Source organism: Callorhinus ursinus, unplaced genomic scaffold, assembly GCF_003265705.2.
Source record: "Callorhinus ursinus isolate GAN/ISIS: 27379988/994484 unplaced genomic scaffold, GSC_fseal_2.0 scaffold12, whole genome shotgun sequence".
NCBI lineage: Eukaryota > Metazoa > Chordata > Mammalia > Carnivora > Otariidae > Callorhinus > Callorhinus ursinus.
In genome coordinates, this window is record NW_027397074.1 from 35,339,967 (window position 1) to 35,361,662 (window position 21,696).

At 36.2% G+C, this 21,696-nt stretch overlaps 1 protein-coding gene across 7 annotated transcripts in view; it reads left to right on the forward strand.

The window, feature by feature from the left end:
• LOC112824959 (histone deacetylase 9) overlaps positions 1-21,696 on the forward strand; it is a 636,385-nt gene that overhangs the window by 287,768 nt on the left and 326,921 nt on the right. For 3 of the 7 annotated variants that reach the window (XM_025872990.2, XM_073898931.1, XM_025872991.2), the window contains 3 exons: positions 145-295; positions 1,485-1,611; positions 3,864-3,985. In XM_025872990.2, the coding sequence (XP_025728775.2) occupies positions 145-295; positions 1,485-1,611; positions 3,864-3,985 (400 nt within the window). The remainder of the gene's footprint in view (positions 1-144; positions 296-1,484; positions 1,612-3,863; positions 3,986-21,696) is intronic. The other 4 variants (XM_073898929.1, XM_073898933.1, XM_073898930.1 and 1 more) reach the window with 2 other exon arrangements.

The window sequence follows — 21,696 nt, forward strand, 5'->3', positions numbered from 1 at the left end:
TTCCAATAATTTACCCAAAAAGTGAGTAAAAATGTAAACGAAACAGAAACAAGTTCCAGAAGCTCCTAAGAGTTTGATTTGGGTCAGTGGTGACAATGAAGCCAAAAGAAATTGCACACTCTCATGTCTTTCTCTTCTCGCAAGTTGCAACAGGAACTCCTAGCCATCAAACAGCAGCAAGAACTCCTAGAGAAGGAGCAGAAACTGGAGCAGCAGAGGCAAGAACAGGAAGTAGAGAGGCACCGCAGAGAGCAGCCGCTTCCTCCCCTCAGAGGCAAAGATAGAGGACGAGAAAGTAAGAGGCACCAGGGGTAAAAGATCGATCTCTTCCCTCATGTTCAGCTGGTCGTCATTCAGGAAGAAGCCTGATAAGGAGCGGAATCAAACTTGTCAAAACTGTCTGCGTTTAGTTAAAAGAATAAATTATGGACCCCAATGTCAAGCTTTGACATTCACATCTCCTCTCTCTGCATTCAGTCTGCAGTGTCTGAGGAAGTAAATGGAGCATTTTTGGGCAAGGATACTGATTTCTCTTGTTTTGAACCTTAAAAATGTTCTACTAAAGCAAATTAGCCATGCCCTATTGTGTTTTTTTTTTTTTTAAGATTTTATTTATTTGACAGAGACACAGCGAGAGAGGGAACACAAGCAGGGGGAGTGGGAGAGGGAGAAGCAGGCTTCCCGCGGAGCAGGGAGCCGATGCAGGCCTCGCTCGATCCCAGGACCCTGGGATCATGACCTGAGCCGAAGGCAGACGCTCAATGACTGAGCCACCCAGGCGCCCCGCCCTATTGTTTTATTAATAAACTTGCTTCCACATTTCCCCACTATACCTTCCTCCTGCTCAAGTAATAATTGCTCTATAAGTCAAGCCTCCAACTAGTTTTTGAGTACCCAGACTTTGGGAAGGTTGAAGGCAGAACATTTGTTAAAAAAAACTATCCACAAGAGGGAGACAGATCCAAATAATTCCCCTTTCTGAGGTCATTTCAAAATCAGGATGTAGCACGGTTTAAAATCAGATGACTTGAACTGGAACTGTCAGTGATTTTATTTGTTTAATGCTCAAAAGAGTTTTTTAAAACGTGAGTTTTTCAAACTAGCAATTCAGGAAAGATCACTGTATTGTGTTCAATCACTTATGTGGTCCCCGTCCCCTAAGACTCTTGATTTTTAAAAGGCATTGTTTTACTCCTCATTTTTTTAACCTTAGGAAAAAATTAGTGTTAATTCTGGGACTCCCTATTCAGAAGCAATTAAAGAAATCATCAAAGGTCCTTTGAAAATTGGCAGTTTGAGCAGTAGTTACAAAACATTACTATGCCATTTTCAAAATCCTGTTTAGACTCTGATTTCTTCTTTTAATAGGAAAGCCTCATATGGAGTGACCAGTGGTGATACTTCTTAATTTTTGCTAAATACTCCAGAGGCACAAATAGACAAAGCCCCAAATCAACATCTATTTCTGTGTGTGTGTGTTTCAGGGGCAGTGGCAAGTACAGAAGTAAAGCAGAAGCTTCAAGAATTCCTATTGAGTAAATCAGCAACAAAAGACACTCCAACAAATGGAAAAAATCATTCCGTGAGCCGCCATCCCAAGCTCTGGTACACGTATGTTCAGTGTTTGGCCTTTTTCATTCCTAGGGGTCAAGAACACAGGTTCTGTACTTGGTCAGCCTGGGCAAAGGACTGGGGTCTGCCAGTTCTCAGCTATGTGGCCATGGACAAGCTCCTTGAATTCTCGTCCTTCTCTGTGAAAAGATCATAATGATTGTACCTGCCCTCCGGGGTTGCTGGAAAGGTCCTAGGAAATAATGTGGTCAAGTATGCAACAGAGAGTAACACTTAGTAAATGTTAGCAAGTGTCCTCTCGAGGGCAAGGAGGTAGATATGGTTTTTGGTGAATGAATAACAGAAATGTGGGGTGGGGCAGAGAAATTAGTTCCTATTTTGCATTTTTCTATTCTCAGATGGTGCATCTGATATCTTTACAATAATTTCTGAAGATTTGGCAGGTTGAGACTTTATTTTACTTGGCTCCATAGAAGGTGGAGATCTGAGCTATTTTTAAAAGACCAGAAGCTTTTTGACTTAAAGAAAGGAAAAGAAAAAAAAAAAAAAAGGGCAGGAAGACAAGGGAGGGAAGAGAAAGAACAGAGGCAAGGAAGTAAAGCTGAGTCTTCCGTGACAAGTTTACCCCTGACCATCTGACTTCAATTCTTGCTACACTGTGAGCCGAGCACACTGACTTCTCACACACAAGCTGACAACATCAGACACTCTGCTTTTACAGATGTTGGGAACCATGTTTCCCCAGCTCCAGTGAAGAGAACTGTGAGATACACGATTCTCGTCTCAGGAAAATAGGAAGAATGTGGTGTTTTTAAAAATCAGGGCAAACACTGATAGGCAAATGTTTGGATAATAGGTTGTAATAGAAAATAGTTTCATTTTTCTCATTTTATATGTTTACTGAATGACCATCAGATTTTACACTTAGAGTTTTTTTTGATTCCTCGTATCATCAAGGATAAGGGAATACATACTTGATTACTCTATATTGAAACTGTAAGCATCCCAAGACTTCTATTTAAAGAGTCATTATACTTCTAATTCTGTTTTAAAAGTATCTGCCCTTCTCAACATCCAAAAAAAGAATCACTGAGGCAGATTCCAGAGTGCCATATAAATACTTTTTAATGGTTTACGTAATTTCTATCAGGCATGTCAGTTGACTTGAGAAGCCAGTCCCTGAAGAAAATTTTCAAATGTTCAGTTAACACCACAGGGTGTTCAGAAATAAATACCGCTTTATTACCTAAAATTGCATACATAATTTATAACTAATTTATATTCCTTCTAAGTTAAAGCTCATTTTAAGAAGGCACAATACCTTTTTTAAGTGGGAAACAAATACATGCAAACAGCATGTCAGCTGAAAGTTCTTTAGCTGTCCCCTTGGGTATATTAAACATTTACTTAGCAATCCTTTTTTGTACTGAACTGAACTTCAGTAGGGTCTGACGCCAGACACCATAAATCATTAATTTATGGAATCCGAATTTAATACTTTTTTGCCTGTTAGGCCTAGATGAAGTGCCCTTAAACCAGTTAATTTTTGAGAATGTGTGATTCAGATAAATGATACTGGTAGGATAATCATCATGGTAGTGATACCATGCCCTGTTCATTGTTTTCTTCACGTATCGTAATTGTGGATGTTCGTGTCCACTGGATAATCTGTGGTCAGTCCTGAAAACGTTTCCTTTCACTATATTTATGCAGGGAAGACAAAACATTTTTAAAAATCAGTTTCCTATTGAAGAAATATGTGATCGCCAACCTTTACCTTGGAAGTGCTATACAAGTCAGGAGATCTGAGGCTATTGACACAGTGGTATCACTATGGTAGAAAAGCCATCCTCATGGACTTTTATGTACTACCCAGCAATTTTTGAAAATGAAGTCCCTTCTACATGTTTACTTTTACTCTAGCTATTCTACCCGGTTGACTAAAAAGGATTCCGGTGATGACTTTTTCACTAGTATGGCGTGTAAGAAAACACCCACAGTAATCCCAGGTGATCCAAACTCAGGCTCTTGGTTAATTCTCTTTTAGTGAAGCAAACTTCTGTATAAGTGAGTGACTGGACACACAGTGGTCATTCTTGGGGATCCTGCAGCGTTCTATATAGCTTATTGCTAAAGTGAACGTGGTTCCGTGAGGCTGTGGTTTGTACACACTGGAAAGGAAGAACATAAACACAGCTGAGGCACATGTGCAGCATGTGCAACTGATTACTGCTGACCAACACACAGTGCAAACTCCAGAGCAAATGGTGAAGCCTCTTTTTCTTTGGTAGGGCTGCCCACCACACGTCACTGGATCAAAGCTCTCCACCCCTGAGTGGAACATCTCCATCCTACAAATACACATTACCAGGAGCACAGGATGCGAAGGATGATTTCCCCCTTCGAAAAACTGGTAAGTTGGTTTAGCAAGACTCCACTCGCTCTTCCATAATGTACCTGTGGTTTCACTTTGCCATCCTCTAGAGGAAAGCTAAAGGATTTGCACCATAGCTCTTATGCCCTCTCCACCCCTGCCCTTAACGTAAACACACGTGTGCATGCACACACATACAGCCCCCAATTCCAACATCAGCTGATTCAGGATATAATCGAAGGATCTTCTTTAGTTTAAAAGTTCATTGTATTTGGATTTGAAACAAATTGTTATCTTATTGGTAAGAAAGAGTAGAATTAAGGAAAATAGAAATACAATTTCTCCACTAATGAGGACCTCTGTAATTTCCTCCATTTGTCTAAATTTTTCTTCCACCTCAGCCATTTACTACGAAAAATGGGAATAATAAACTTTCTTTTCCTCACACGTTTTAAAACCCTTAAACTTTAATTGTGTAAGGTGGTAAAAACAGATAAGACCAAGGCTACCTTCTGAGTTAAGTGACTTGCCTAATGTCTCACAGATTGCAGGAGAACTCTGTGATGCTTTGTACCTAATGATCTCATGTAATTTTTATATAAAAATTTGCTTAGGGGAACTGGGACAATGAAACTTCTATTTGGAGTTTAGTAAACCGCCTTCTGGCTCTAAGCCTAGTATTTGTTTGCTCATCTTCTCCTTTTTCAGTCCTCTGTATTTAATGTGTTAACATGCTTTTACCTCTGTAATAAATATATTTAAACTTCAGCTAGATATAAGCATAAATAGCATTGGTGTACATTCTGTTCTAAATCTCATGTTTTCCAAATACAGTTTTTTTTTTTAGAGAAAGCTGTAAATTTTAAAATCGTTGTACCCAGAACTGATCTGAAAAGGTATTCGGAGAAGATAGTTTGGTCCATTGTATTTTACTCAGGTCTACTTAAGAAGACTAGATCTATGTAATTTGTATTTGAAATCAAGAGAGCAAAAATGCTTTCCAACAATTATATTCATTTCCCCAAGCAATCGTGAATAATTAAAATGGATATAATATACTGTAAAAAACACATGCTTAACTGTTGTCTGTCATAATTTACCTATAGCATAATGAAGATTTAAAAATAAAATCTGTCATAAGTCAGAACTTATTTCCTACCATCTTTTGTACCAGGCACTGGGGTAGGACAGTGAAGTATTACAAAGGAATCTCTGCCTTTTTATTTTAGTAGCCCAAGGAGTTTTGCATTTCTACTATAAGACAATAGGTGTAGTAAAATACAAGAAGTAAAATACCTCCAGGGGGCTATGCGGAGGGGGGAATGAGATTTATGCATTGCATCAGAATTTCACACTATTACGTACAAATCAAATTGTCTTTCACGTAAATAAACTTTGCTGGGATAAATGGAAGAAAGCAAAGAGCGAGCTTCCATCTATTTCTAAGGCAGAGTATATAGTTTATGAAAATCGGTCCATAAAGGACATGAGTTTTAGAATACGCCGACTTTGATCTGCTGTCTTGACATTTAGTTTGCACCAGTAGCTTATGTAGGAACTATTGACAGAGATTATGTGAATATTGCCCCAGGTCTCAGGGCAGTGACTGGCATTCAAGAGCCCAAGGAGTCACTAAAAGGAAAGAAAACATAAGTCCCCTTTATGGCAGGAGGTTACTGATGAGTGATATAGTTACAGTCATGGAGAAAGACTTCTGCCCTGCTGTGCACACAGCCTTTGAATATATTCTTACCACTGGGAGACTGAAAACGGACTGCAGAACTGACACTGACTTTGAAAAGAAGTGGCATTTGGAACCAGTAAAGCATCCAGAAAGAAAATCTGATCTTTTTCAATACTTAAGAACAAGTACTGAAAACCCATACTTTGTGTCCCAGTTTCCATGAGAACAGTTCAGGATTTTTTTTTTCCTCTGTAAGGAATGACTAGCAAGCTGTTAATTTATTCTTGTAAAAATTCTCAGTCCACAACAGAATTCAAAGAGAAATCCTGCTCACTGTATATGTTACAAAATTTTATTCAAATCTGTACTAATATGAAAGACATTTTCTGTGTCTGTGTGATATATAACAATAGTAAAAAGATCCAACCCTTGTCTTTGCTAGTGTTATATTTTCTGTATTTGCCTAATATGTTAAGGTTATTCCCTTTCTAAAATTGAAAATATGATATAAATGAAGCGTCAGGCCGTTGATTTATGAAACCAAACTTTTTCAAGTGTTATACTAATGAAGTTCTTGAACAGCCATTAATACTTTTATATCTGTTTCGGGGTTTCAAAATATTTCTTAATTTAATTCCCATCATCTAAAGGAAGGATGTTATAATTAAATACAGATGTTTTATACACATTATCTAAAGTACTTAAGAGATATCCTTCATTAATTACAAATAGGCAGAACGGAACTCTTCTAACTTTTATCCACGTGATCCATTTGATGTATTTCCAGTCCACTGTGAGAAAGTTTATACATGTATTTGCACTGAATAGAAGAGCATTGAAATACAGTCAAGTGATAATTTCTACTTCAGCATTTCTTGTATGTTTATAACTTAATAGCTGTTACAAAAAAGCAAACAAAATATTACCATAATCACAAGTAAACCTTTGTAATGATTGGGGAAACTAAGATAATTTTGTATAAAGCTACATCATATTAAATGAAATCTAGAGTAGTGGCATCGATCACATAGTGTAAATACCAGGACAGCTATAATAGAGTCAAACTTTCCTACTGGGGCCTGATTATCACCCTCTGTGGTCTACTTGAATTTCACTGAACTCAATCTTAGATTTAAAAGAAGTTGTGAAATGAGTGGATTCTCTCTTTTGATCTGCATATAATACTAAATACTTCCAATTTCTTTTTAACCTACCTCAGGACTGACTTGCCAATATGTATTAGCAAGATTTAAGGGAGTAAAGCTGGAACCAGAATAAGAAAAGTTGTTATGATCTTAAAATGATTAAAGTGGCCCCAGGGGTGTCCCTTAAGCAGTGAGCAGAGTTTGGAACCTTTCTTGACCTCCTAGGACCCAGCCAGACAGTGATAACCTAGGAACAGTCAATCAAAGAAGTCTCATTTGTCTGCGGAAATCTGACCTTTGTCATGCAAAGTGGACCTTTACTTCCTTTCCCCTTAGGAGGATCATGGTTGCTCCTAGCATTTAGGAAACATCAGAATAATACAAATAGGTGGCTCTAATCAAGCCCATTCCTAAGTCACTTTTCTTTTAAATGTAGGAATTGAGAGTCTTTTGCTCCTTTCACAACAATGCACATTAAAGGATTTCGTAATTAGTTGTGAAGTTGAGAATGAAATCATTGTTTCAATTTTTATGTTTATCACCCACACTTAAAATAGCACTTCCTTTTAGAATTAACTGCTGTGTTTCTTTTTGTTCCACAACACAAGGATTTGTTGATACTGAAATTTGTACTATTTTATTGAACTTTTATGTGTTGGTGCCAAATTATACTGTGGTAGGTGATTTTTCCCCCCAATATAGTATATTTCTAGACTGATAATAAACTGTAAAATAGAGAAAGGAAGCATCTAGGTCCAGGTACTTTTGAAATAGTACATATTTCTCCCAAAGATACTGCGTATGTGCTGACTGAATTGACCTACAGAACCATTTGTATTGGATTCTATTCTAGTGAGTGTGTACTTATATTTCATAAAATATTACGGTAAAATATTCTAGAGGTTTTATGCTCCATTATATTATCGGGGTCTTGCTCAGTGAACTTTGCCTTTCTTTGAGTGTTACAGTCTTTCCATTTAATACTGCTAGATTAACCTCTTAAAGTGTGCAAGCCATATAAAGCTTGGCTCGGGCTAACAGGACTGTTCCAGCCCCACTGAAATGTTCATTTTAATGGTCAGCAACACTAGAGTCAGACTCATATGGAAGGGGTCCAAACATAAGTTAAGGTTTTGGAAGGCCAGTGTTATTTTCCACACTGGTAAATTGGAAAGAAGGCAGAGATGAGACAGATAGCTTTATAAATCTCCCTCAGAATAGCTGTTAGAAGTTATGTTGTGGTACCTTGGTGACCTATTCAAGTTAGTATAATCCAGAATTAATACAAGGAGGTTTTGTTTTAATCTTCTTTTTTCTTTTTTTTTTTTTAAGATTTTATTTATTAGAGAGAAAGAGAGAGAGAGAGAACACTGAGCTGGGAGGAGAGGGAGAAGCAGGCTCCCCGCTGAGCAGGGAGCCCAACACAGGGCTTGATCCCAGGACCCTGGGATCATGACCTGAGCTGAAGGCAGACGCTTAACCGACTGAACCACGCAAGCACCCCCCCTTTATCTTATGTATTAAAATCTCTCTTTCTCCCTTCCTCTCTTTCTCTAATTCTGTGTTTTTCTCGTGATACACAAACACTTGCTCACATGCATGCATGGTCATGCACACACGTTTCTGCATAGATAGCATGAAAATAGCACTTACGCTGCAAAAATATCACTCTGAATCATATTCCAGATTAACAAAAACTGGAGGATTTTTACCTATCTTAGTACTCTATCTTAGTTCCACTGTTTCAGTCATTCTTGATTAAAATTATTAGAATAATCTTTTTGTGATAAAATTACACCAGTACTCCCAGAATCAAGAAGCAATGTGGCACAGTAACAACAGGCTTCGAATCCACCTACCAGTTTGAAATCTGGATCCTCAGTTTTAGGAAATTTACTGAACCTCCTTGGCCTATGGCTCTGTCATCTGCAAAATGGGAATAATTATTGCACTTGGTTCATACAGTTATTTTGGGAATTCAATGAAGTATTGCGTGTGATGAGCTTAGGATCATACCTAGGATTTAGGGAGTGTTTAGTTAATTTTATGTTTCTAGTTGAGAAGGAATTTAGTTTCACCTATTTTTATGAAGTTAAAACTGTATCTCTTTTAAAATGTGGAAAGTCTTTTTAAGGTCTAACATTCTGCCACATTTATTGATTAAATAAGTAACTGGGGAGAAAGTGACAAGCCTTCTTTTTAAGCTCTGTGCAACTTACAGTACTAATGTCGACACTGGAATAAAGGGTTTTGTCAGTTTTGTATTTCCCTGGCATTTCAGAGCCAAATATGGTTTCCAAAAATAGCAGACTTGTTTCTGTCATCTAACAAAGGAGGAACACTAATTGATGCTTTGTGCTCACTGGGGCCAAACTGAGTTTTAATTTCTGCCCTTGACTTTATTTTTAAATTATTAGACTTTAAGTTTTAGAACGGTTTTAGATTTACAGAAAAAACTGAGCAGATAATACAGAGGGCTTTCAGATCATTCTCCACCCCACCCCCCCACCCCAGTCTCTGTTCTTATTTATATCTTGCATTAGTGTGGTACATTTGGTATAACTAATGAGCCACTAGATACATTATTATTAGTGTAGTACATAATTTACATTAAGGTTTACTCTTAGTGTTATAAAGTTCTATAGATTTTGACACATGAGTAATGTCACATCATGTGTCCATCATTACAATATAATGCCCAAGAGTTTCACTGCCCTAAAACTCCTCTCTGCTCCATCGATTCATCCCTCCCCCTAAACCAACCCCTGGTAATGCTTGGTATTTTTTCTGTCTCTCTGTATAGTCTTGCCTTCTGCAGCATGTCATGTAGATGGAATCATATAGTATAATGTATGTAGCCTTCCAGACTGGCTTCTTTCACTTGGCAATATGCATTTAAGATTCCTCCATGTCTTTGTGGCTTGAAAGCTCATTCTTTTTATTGCTAGATAATATTGTGTTGTATAAAGGAACCAGAGTGTGTTCATCCATCTACCTATTCAAAGACATCCTGGCTCCTTTCAAGTTTTAGCAATTATGGATAAATCTATTGTAAACATTCTCATGTAGGTTTTATGTGGTTATAAGTTTTGAACTCAATTAGGTAAATTCATAGGAGTGTCATAGCTGGATCTTATGGTAAGACTATGTTTAGTTTTGTAAGAAACTGCCAAACTGTCTTCCAAAGTGTCTGCACTATTTTGCACACCCACCAGCAGTGGATCAGAGTTCTTGTCACTGTATACTCACCAGCATTTGGTATTTTCAGTTTCAGTTCTTTGGATTTTGAACATTCTAATAGGTATATAATGGTTTCCCCATTTTGGTGTCAATTTATAATTTCTTGTATTAATGTGTTATATCTTTCTCCACCCCTTTAGTTTTAATCTATCTGTTTTTTTTATTTTTTTCTGAAGATTTTTATTTATTTATTTGAGTGAGAGAGTGAGCATGAGCAGGGGGAGTAGCAGAGGGAGGGGCAGCTCAGCAGGGAACCCTACGCAGGGCTCTATCCCAGGACCTTGGGATCATGACTTGAGCCAAAGGCAGATGCTTAACCAACTGAGCCACCTGGGCACCCCTATCTGTGTCTTTATTTTTAAAATAGTTTTCTTATAGGCAAGTTGGGTCTTTTTTAAAATCCACTCTGACAGTCTCTTTTAATTAGTGTATTACATCATTCACATTTGAAGTGGTTACTGGTATTGTTAGATTATTACCACCATGTGTGTAATTGTTTCCTAATCACTGTACTTACTCTTTATTATTATTATTTTTTTATTTACCCTCTTTTTCTAGCCTTCCTGGAACTTAATTGACCATTGTATGATTCCATGTTCTCTGTCTTCTTAGTATATCAGTTGTACCTCTTTAACAAATTTTATTTTGTGATTTCCTTAGAGTTTGAAGTACATATTTGTGGCTAAGCTGCATCTACTTTCAAATAACTCTGTACTGTTTTGTCAGTAGAGGTTCCTTGTAACAGTGTATTCCCAGTTCCTCCCTCCCATCCTTTATAATATGGTTGTCATTTTTCTTATTTTTCTGTAGGCTAAAATCACCCAATATGCTGTTGATATTATTATTTTGAATAATCTATTAGATCAATTAAAAATAAGAATAATAAAGTTTTATTTTTCCTTCATTTATTCCTTCCTTTACATAGATAGGAGTTTCTGACCTATATCTTTTCTTTCTTATTGAAGACCTTCTTTTCCTATTTCTCGCAAGGCAGGTCTACTGGCAACAAATTCCCTTAGTTTTTGTTTGTCTGAGAAAGGTTTTATTTCTCCTTCATGTTGAAAAGATGATTTCACTGAATACAGAACTCTGAGTTGCTGGAGTTTCTTCTTGCAACACTTGAAGCATTTCACTACACTCTGCTTGCTTGCAAGGTTTCTGACAAGAAATCTGCTCAGTTCTTATCCTTGTTACTCTGTAGGCAAGTTGCTTTCTATTATCCTCTGGTTTCTTTGAAGATAGTCTTCTTGTCTTTGGTTTTCTGCAGTTCGAATATGATATGCCTAGGTGTTTAGCTTTTGATATTTATACTGCTTTCTGTTCTGTGAGATTCCTATACCTGTGGATTTCAGCCATTATTCCAATATTCTTCTGTTCCTTTATTTTTTGTTATTTTAGAATCCCCATTACACATATATTCCACCTTTTGTAATTGTCCCAGAGTCCCAGAGTATTGTGTTTTGTTTTTTTTTTTTCCTTTGCCTTTCAGCTTGGAAAGTTTCTATTGATGTGTCTTCAAGATCCCTGATTCTTTCTTCAGCTACATCTAGTCAATTGATGAGCCCATCACAGCATTCTTAATTCTGTGCTTTTGATTTCAAGAATTTCCTCTTGATTCCCTCTTAGAATTTCCATCTCTCTGCTTACATTTACCCATATGTTCTTGCATGTTGTCAACTTTTTCCATTAGAGCCCTTAACATATTACTCATAAGTATTTTAAGTTCTCTATGTGATAATTCCAGAATCGTCATATCTGAGTCTGGTGTGATGTTTGCTTTGTTTCTTCAGAGTGTATTTTCTCTTGCCTTTTAGCAGGCTTTGCAATTTTCTGCTGAAAGCTGGGTGTGATATATTAGAAAATAGAAACTGAGTGGTTAGGCGTTTGGTGTGAGATTTTATGTTTATCTGGCTGGAACTGGATGGCATTTAATGTTTACCCTAGCTGTAGTTGACAGAGGCTCAGTTTCCTAGTTTCCTGGTTTTGTTTTCTTCCCTTTTCTTAGGATTACCCTAAGAACTCCTTCATAAATAGAGTCTGTCTTACAGCTCCTTACAGTTATAATCTATTGTTGTTATGTTGGAACCCTACTGATATGGTGGTAAAATGTTGGGAAGCATCAGTGTTCTATAATCTTGTAAGTAAGTCTCATTTTTTTAATTGCCCTTCCCTCCAGGTCAGATAAAGATCTGGTAAGATATTTTCCCTTGCAGGGCAAGTTTTTGTTATGTAAAATGCTCTGGGTATATTTTTACATTGTAACTTTTCCCTTCGGCATATTTCAAAATGGTTACTTTTCTCCCCTCTTCCATCCCTACTGTGTGCCTTCACTTATACAGGAAGGGACTTTTCACTAATCTTCTCTGAGAGAACCTGGTTGGGTTCTTATAAGTAAAACCTATAAATGTGTAGGTCTCCCCTAAGTTTGGACCCTGGGGGTTTTAGCTGTCAAGCTAGTCCATATCAATCTCCAGCAATTTGTGACTCCAGTAACTCATCAAAATTACATTTAGAGGTTCCTACCAGTTACTGGCTCCAGTAGCTTCTGCTTCCAGTAAGCTGAGCTCAGCTGTGATTTTCTGTATTTTCCTGGCTCTCCAGATTTCAGAGTAGCACTCTGAGACCTCTATCCTCTGAAGGATGTAAGAAAACCACTTTGATTTTTACTTTGCTCAGCTTTTTTCTTGTGGTAAGGATGGAAGTGAAGATTTCCAAGCTCTTTACATGTTGGAGTTGATACCAGAAGTCTGCCATTGATTTTTAAACCTGTAAAATATTTAAAAATAATTTTTAAACACAACTTTCCAACTTTTTGAGGTAACACATTTATATTTAAGCAATATAATTCTTACCAATTAATTATAATAGATTTTTTAAAGATTAGCATAAATGATTGACTGTCTCTCTCAGCTTGGTCATGACTAACAAATCCATGTGCTAAAAACTGTGATAGAATAGGCTGAATAATTTTAAATCACATTTTGAAAGGAATCCAATACTTTGTGCTGAAGTCTTTGCCTATTGATTTATTCTATGATATTTTATTCTGTGCCCTCTTCTGTATGTCATCTTTCTCTTCTTTATTGGAAATAACACCCTATTGATTTTGATACTTTGAAATAAATTTGATGAAATATTGGGTTGGAATGGAGTATAAACTACTGTGTAAGCAAGATCTGGGAATTATAAGGATTTTTTTTCCCTGTGTTTTTCTTACTTTTCTAATTATATCAAACTCTAGAGATTTGATGAGGTAAGAAAAACCAATCGTAGCCTTCCAAAAATTAGAAAGTTTAGTTTCCTTTTAAAGTAGAATTTAATTTTCCATATAGGTCATTTACTTTTTAAAAGAAGACTTTTTGATAGATTTAATCACTCTGATTATGAAAAGTTATCTATTTTAAACTAATTCATTGATTCTAAATGCTCATTTTTTTTAGTTTTAACTACATACAAATGAACTTTATTTTTATTTTTTTATTTTAGTTTTTTATTATGTTATATTAATCACCATACATTACATCATTAGTTTTTGATGTAGTGTTCCATGATTCATTGTTTGCATATAACACCCAGTGCTCCATGCAGAACGTGCCCTCTTTAATACCCATCACCAGGCTAACCTATCCCCCCACCCTCCTCCCCTCTAGAACCCTCAGTTTGTTTCTCAGAGTCCATAGTCTCTCATGGTTCGTCTCCCTCTCCGATTACCCCCCTTCATTCTTCCCTTCCTGCTATCTTCTGTTGTTTTTTTTTTTTTAACATATAATGTATTATTTGTTTCAGGGGTACAGGTCTGTGATTCATCAGTCTTACACAATTCACAGCGCTCACCATAGCACATACTCTCCCCAGCGTCTATCACCCAGCCACCTCATCCCTCCCACCCCCCCACCACTCCAGTAACCCTCAGTTTGTTTCCTGAGATTAAGAATTCTTCATATCAGTGAGGTCATATGATACATGTCTTTCTCTGATTTATTTCTAAAATGCTCATTTTTTAGACAAACATGTCTATAATCTCAATGAGTCTAATGGATATTTTCATAGTTCAACCAGCAATGTTTTTTGCTTTTGCATTTTTTCTTAGTGATTGTGCATGCTACAGTTGATAAATTACTGTAGTATTTACCTAAGAATTAAATGGTTTAGAATAGTAAGATTTCTTGTAACACAGAAAAAATATAAATGTATATGTATTTTTTATTTAAAAATGATAAAAAATATAGATATTAATGTTCCTATGAATTATTTATTCAAAAGTTAGTTGTGGTTAAGTTAGAATCAAGGAACAAAATGGTTTAAGTTTCACAATTCAATAAACAAGAAGCTGGTCTCACAGATTGTATGTGCAATATGGATGATAACTACTTTAGAGCCAAGAGCCAGTATCAGTTGCAAATTGTGTGATAATTAAACAACCTTGTAAGAACTTTGGAAATCTAACTCAAATTGTTTGTTTGTGGGGGGAAACTAGTATGAAAAAGCTGATATAGGCTAGAAAAACAAAGCGTGGAAAATAATCTTACTGTTTGGAGTTAGATCTGGCTGAGAATTCTAGTATGGTGCTACCACGTAGAGCTATATAAACCATGGACAAATTAAAAGGACTTCTCTGGGGCTTAGTATTTTCAAGTGTCAAGTGTGGAAAATAATTGCCTTGCAGAATTATTATAAGCAATAAAGGTATTGTATGAAAGTGCCCAGCACAGTGCCTGATATATGGCAGTATCAGTACATATTTCCTGTATGAGTTACTAGGAAGGATGGTATGGCATTTGGGGTAGGAATTAGCAGTAGTAGCCAGATGGTATAATAATGCAAGACTTGAAGTAGCAAAAGGAGTCTAGAACTATGGTCTTAACCGTGTCACTAATATACGGCCTTAAACACAGGACTTCATGGTTTTGTATCTCGGATTTCTGTGGTAAAGGAAAGATTTGGAGCAAATGATTCCTAAGATTGTGTATAATTCTAAAAAGGAAATATGTTTCATGAAGAGTAAGATAAGAAAATATTAATAATTTGAAGACCATATAAATAAGAAATAAATGATGGTGCTTTTGCAGAATTATGTCTCAAATTCATTATAATTAACTGTAACAAAGCCTAATGACATATTTTTCACTCCCCATAAAATGCTCAATTAGAAACAGGCAGGACATTTTAGATAAGATTGGAATGAGAAATTGGCAAAAAATAATAATTAAGATTTTAAAAGCATTTAGCCATCTGTTGTATAATCATGAGAATGATTGAAAAAAGACTCCTAATTTGTAATATTCACAATTTTATAACTTGAAACAACTGGGAGAAAGACTCCATGAAAATATATGTACTTATATATCTCTAGACACATCTAATGAAATAAATTAAAAGAAGACAGAAAATAAGTGATTAAATGTTTGCAATTATATTTTCTTTAAGTTTTCAGCCTTTCACAGGGTTACTTTGAAATGAAACGGTCCTTTATGGCAAAGAAATCTGGAGGAAACCATTATCTGTTTGCTCAAAAACCTTAGTATTAAGGCAGCTTTTAATAAAAATATATCCTGGCATGCTGGGTTTCTCATCAGGTGGTCTTAATTTACCGAGTCAGAGTTACCTTTATTTTTGTTTCTCGATCTCCTCTTTGTCTAAAACTATTTGCTTTGGAGTTTCTTATTTTTATTTTTATCTCAAGATTTAAACATTCTTTACCACCTATCCATATAAAAGATAAATTCAAAAGTCATTTTTATAAAACCTTCATTGTGGCATTTTCCTCATCTGTATTCTCGTATCATTATAATTTTTGTTACAAAAGCTGGCATTGTATTTTAATTATTAGATATCATATTCCATACTGATGTTTTTACCTTCTCAGTTGGTAAAAGTGTCCTTAAGGAGAGTGTTTATGACATCTTCCTTCCTTATCTGACAAACCACACTTTGTGCTGGGCCTCTTATCTTAGTGGGTAGTAAAGAAATCAATATACGTAAAAAAGGATGTTTGCCGTTGATGAGCTCAAAGGTTTCAGAGTGAGGCACTTGTAGCAGGTTCCTGAAAGGGTGATTGAACATTAGCTTACTTTAGTATTTGGTCCACCTTATTTCTTGAGGAACTACTATTTTACATTTCTAGATTTTGAGCATTCTTGAGTAAAAGCAAAGATCTAAACCCCCTGAAGAATATAGATAGAAGACATTGAGATAATTTTTTAGTTATAAGCATTTGGCATATTTAATTGGAACTGTCTATTCAATTTTATTATATGTATTTTAAAGTCGATAACATGGAACAAGTTCTCAGAGAGCATTTGCTAGCCTGCTACAGCTGTATTTATGTAGTTCTTTGAAAATAATGGTGGGAAAATTCTATATCTGCATTGTCTAATTCGCTAGCCACGAGGCAGGTGTAGCCACTTGAAAATTAATGCAAATGTGGCTAGTATGCCTGAGGAGATAAGGGTTTTTTTTGAAAAATTTTAATAAGTTTAAATAGCCACATGTAACTAGCTATTTACTTATCCTATAGGACAGCATGAGTACAGACCAAGGCAGGCAGAAATGGGGCCTGAGTGTCATGGCAAATCTCTCTGGTGCCCAAAGCAAACATCACTAATCAGTCACAGCAAACTCTTCCTTCTGAGTTTGGACATAGGCTATGAAGCATTTTTAAATCACATCACCCAAAGAAGATATAATGTTTGAGCAGAATTAGACTTTTTTGGGGACTCTTAATTTTTAAGTAACAAAAAACTAATACAAATTAGCTTAGTTTAAAAAAAAAATGGAGGGCACTTGGAGGGCTTCTTTTAACTGTGCTTAGATACTAGTTCAATGTGATCACATGTTGTTATTAGAAGTCTGAGTTCCTATCCTAGTGCTGCTGGACTTTACATACAGTAATGCTCTCTCCAAATGGTGATAGGGATAACCCAGTACAGCCCTAGGCCTACCTTTTAATTGCTTAACAAAAATAGGAAAAACAAGCACTTTCCACCAAGTCGTTCTGATAAATTCCCAGGACGAACACACTTGAATAACTTAGGTCATGTACCAGCCCTGAATGCATCACTCTCACAGAGAGAGAGATTACATTGGTGGGGAGACTGCCTCACCTGCTCACCCTGGAAGTTTGAATGGAATTTATAGTTGCTCTCTAAATGGGCCTGGACTGAGAATGAAACTCTGACCAGCATTCATCCTTCTAAAAGGCAGCTCTGATTCTATTAACACTCTCTCTCTCTCTCTCTTTTTAGTATCATGTCATCTGCAGTGCAAATTTCACTCCTTCCTTACCAGTTGTGATGCCTTTTATTTCTTTTTCTTGTCTGACTGCTATGGCTAGGACTTCCAGTACTATGTTAAATAGAAAGGTTAAAGTGGACATCCTTGTTTTGTTCCTGACCTTAGAGGTCTCAGTTTTTCACTGTTGAGTATGATGTTAGCTGTGGATTTTTCATATATGGCCTTTATTGTTCCTCTATGCATACTTTGTTGAGTGTTTTTATCATGAATGGATGTTGTACTTTGTCAAATGCTTTTTCTGCAACTATTAAGATGATCATATGGTCTTGTCCTTTCTCTTATTAATGTGATGTATTACACTGATTGATTTGCAGATATTGAACCATGCTTGCGTCCCTGGAATAAATCCCACTTGATCATGGCAAATGATTTTTAATGTATTGTTGGATTCGGTTTGCTAATATTTTGTTAAGGATTTTTACATCTATGTTCATCAGAGATATTGACGTACAGTTTTCTTTTTTTGTAGTGTCTTTGTCTGGTATTGGTATCAGGGTAATTCTGGTCTCATAGATTGAATTTTGAAGCTCTCTTTGCTCTTTTGTTTATTTGGAATAATTTGAGAAGAGTAGGTATTAACTCTTCTTTAAATGTTTGGCGGAATTCACCAGTGAAGCCATCTGGTCCTGGACTATGGTTTGTTGGGAGTTTTTTGATTACTGGCTAACTTTCATTGCTAGTAATTAGTGTGTTAAAATTTTCTACTTCTTCTTGATTCAGTTTTGGAAGGTTGTATGTTTCTAGGAATTTATCCATTTCTTCTAGGTTGTCCCAATTTGTTGGCATATAATTTTTCATACATTTTATGTATGAAATACATAAATACACAAATACCCTCTGTATTTCTGTGGTATTGCTTGTTATTTCTCTTCCTTCATTTCTGATTTTATTTGAGTTGTCTCTCTTTTTTTCTTGATGAAAAGTTTATGAATTTTGTTGATCTTTTCCAAGAACCGGTTCCTGGTTTCATTGATCTATATTGATCTGAGCCTATTAAATCTTTTGTTCAAATATTACGTGATTGTCACACATGTCCTGGGACTTTCTTCAGTGGTCTCTTCAGGTCTGAATTTCCTACTCATTTCAGAAGTCACCTTGAGCACTACAATTTATAGGAAGCTTTTCCAAATCCTCTTTCTTCTGAAGCAGTGATGTTGAAATCTTTTATAATTCAGCTCCCTTAATTTTCCTTTGTTACCTATGTTATTTCCATGTAAACACTGCTTCTGTATAATAGTGAGATTTACTCAGGGGCAGGATTTGTGTTGTCTATTTTTTTTGGTCTCAACAATAGTGATCACAGTATTTTTCTGTGCTGTATCAGTGTCTTTCAAATTTTTTTTAGCTATGACCTACTGCACAGTGTGGAATACACACACATCCCCAAAACAAAGAAAAATTCACAATAATTTTATCATGTATAATAGTTTCTTTACTATTTTATCTGTTTTATTTTAAAATGGTGGTTACAACACAATAGATTCATATCACATCCCTCATTTTGCAAAATACTATGGAGGATGACTCTGCAAGGCTTATGAAATGAATATTTGCCAGAGAAAGGCACTGAGAACTTTGTGATATAAATCATTTTTGGAATACAGGATGTAATATCAAGAGGAGCATAATGATTAATTACATGGTGATGATGTTTACCTCCTTCAGACACTGTGTCGCTCCATCGTAAAACACAGATAAACCGGAGAGCAGCAAATTACCTTGCTGTGATAGTCGGTAAGGGCTAAGTGGGTAACTTACGGATTTTGAGATTATTATTGGCAGGAATAATTTACACACGTTTTAAAAATATGTTTATTAAATAATAATTTTGAAGGGAATTAATGTTAACAGTTTATTAGATTTATATGGTAGTAATAGATAACATTAGTCACTATGTGCAAGATACCATTGTAAGCATCTTATCTATATATCTTAGTGATTCCATACAGTAACCCTTGAAATATATCTCATTGTTTTTCACTAGTTTTCTAGACAAGGGAACAGTCACAGAGAGGTCAGTAATTTTCCTCAGTTCTCTTTTTATTTACATGGGTGAGTGTAATGCCAGGTTGAAGTGCAGTGCTGGGTTTGAGGACAGTCAGTTTTATTTCAGAACCTGGCCTTTCAATCCGTATGTTTTATACATAAATAAGTGGTATCTGGCTGGTATCATTGAAAAAGGCAGTTATGGGCGCCTGGGTGGCTCAGCTGGTTAAGCGATGGCCTTCGGCTCAGGTCATGATCCTGGAGTCCCGGGATCGAGTCCCACATCGGGCTCCCTGCTCGGCGGGGAGTCTGCTTCTCCCTCTGACCCTCTTCCCTCTCGTGCTCTCTCTCATTCTCTCTCTCTCTCAAATAAATAAATAAAATCTTAAAAAAAAAAAAAGAAAAAGGCAGTTACGCTAAAGTTATAAAGATTTTATTTATAGTACCACATTGATTCATCCTAATAAAAGTAGTGAATTATAACAACTTAGATTGTACCGATTATAATTTAACTTTAGTGATGAATAGGGTTCAAAATATTTTAGAGGGGTGTCTGGGTGGCTCAGTCGGCTAAGTGTCTGCCTTCAGCTCAGGTCATGATCCTGGGGTCCTGAGATTGAGCCCGGAGTTAGGCTCCTTGCTCAGCAGGGAGTCTGTTTCTCGTTCTCCTGCTGCCCCTCCCCCCCACTTGTGTCCTCGCTCTCTCTCGCTCACTCTCTCTCAAATAAATAACTAAAATCTCTAAAAAGAAAGAAAATGTCTATTATCGGTAGACACTAATCTATGGTGGGTAAATATATTTTTTAAAAATTTGCCTGTTTTATTTATGTCATTTCTTGAGAAAAATCTTCAAATTCCTTTAAAGGTGGCATAACATGAATAACTAAATTAAAAGATTGCCACTGCTTTTTTCTCAGGAACAGGAAGAAGAACCCTGAAATACTGGTCATACATGACATTTCTTGAGTGTGCAAATGCTAATAGTGAAATATTCCTAAAGATAAATGCCTGAATTCAAAGATTTTGTAATTTATGAAAGCATAAACTTTATACTTTAAAAAACTCCAAAAATGCTTTCCTTGTTCCTGTTACCACTTGGTATTATGCTATTTTTGACTCTGATGCTCTATTAAACAAATTTTCTGCCTTCATAAGTGTTCTATTTGTGAAGACATATGATAAATACAAGTAGAAGGCATGTCTGTTTATGCATTCGATTGTTTTTTAAAATACCCATTTTATTCCCCAAAAGATTTGATATGGATATAGACTATTATGTGATTAAAAGGGTAATGTTTTGAAGTTTTTAATGTGTTTTAGACTTTTATAAGCAAGGAGTGAAAGCTAGAGTATGGAGGGAAGTCTTAGTGGAGAGAATGTGTTCACAGCATATCTGAGGCACTGGTTAGGTGGAGAGTTGGGGAGAAGCACAGAGGCGTGATCAGGAGTGAGCATCTGAAGGTGGCCGACTTATTTTTGCCACCATTGGGGGAAGCTTCTGCCAGATGAGGTAGTACCAGATGATGCCAGCCCCTGTGAGACTCAGTTTGTAGGAATTCTCTTTCTCTTGAAGCTTGGTGTAAGAAGAGGACCCAAGAAGTCAGTGCAGTGCATTTTCATGTGTGAGAGTAACATGAAACAAGAAAAGCTTTGGAAAGATAGATCTGGGTTATTGTATCCAGATCCGAATGAAAGAAAAGAATGGAAAGCAGAGAGCTTAGCTAAATCACTTTTGTAAAAAGAAAAATAAATAATCAGAGAGCTTTTAAGTTCGAGGTCACCCAGCTAGTAAACAACAGAAGTAGAATTTGAATTCCAATCTTTCTGACACCAAAATGTGTGGATATTAACCTATAACTGTAGATTTCACCATGATGGAAAAGTGATAAAACCAATTGATATAAAGATGTTGAGAACAAAGTTAATGATTTGTGTTTTGATTATACCGATGAAAGATAGGAATACGATGTACAAAGGAAAGGTAACAATAAACTGACTGAAATTTCAGAATTGGAGTTTTTTTAGAGTCTCACAGAAAACTTAGTAAGTTTCAGGCATTTTGAGCCATTTAGGAGAGAATGTGTGTGTGTGGAGGGGGGGGTTTGTGTGTGTATGTGTGTGTGTAAGAGAGAGACAAAGCAGGGGTCAGGGGAAGAGAGGATATGCATATGAATATTTAGAGAATGAGAGAAATAGTAACTGGTTTAATGGGAATTAAAGAGGGCATGTGATATGATGAGCAGCACTGGGTGTTATATGCAACTAATGAATCATTGATCATTATATAAAAAACTAATGATGTACTCTACCTTGGCTAATTGAATTTAAATTAGAAGAAGAAAGCTCAGGGAGGACGGAGGGCAGGAGAGGTGTAAAGAGGTGGAGAACTCAAGGATGAAGAG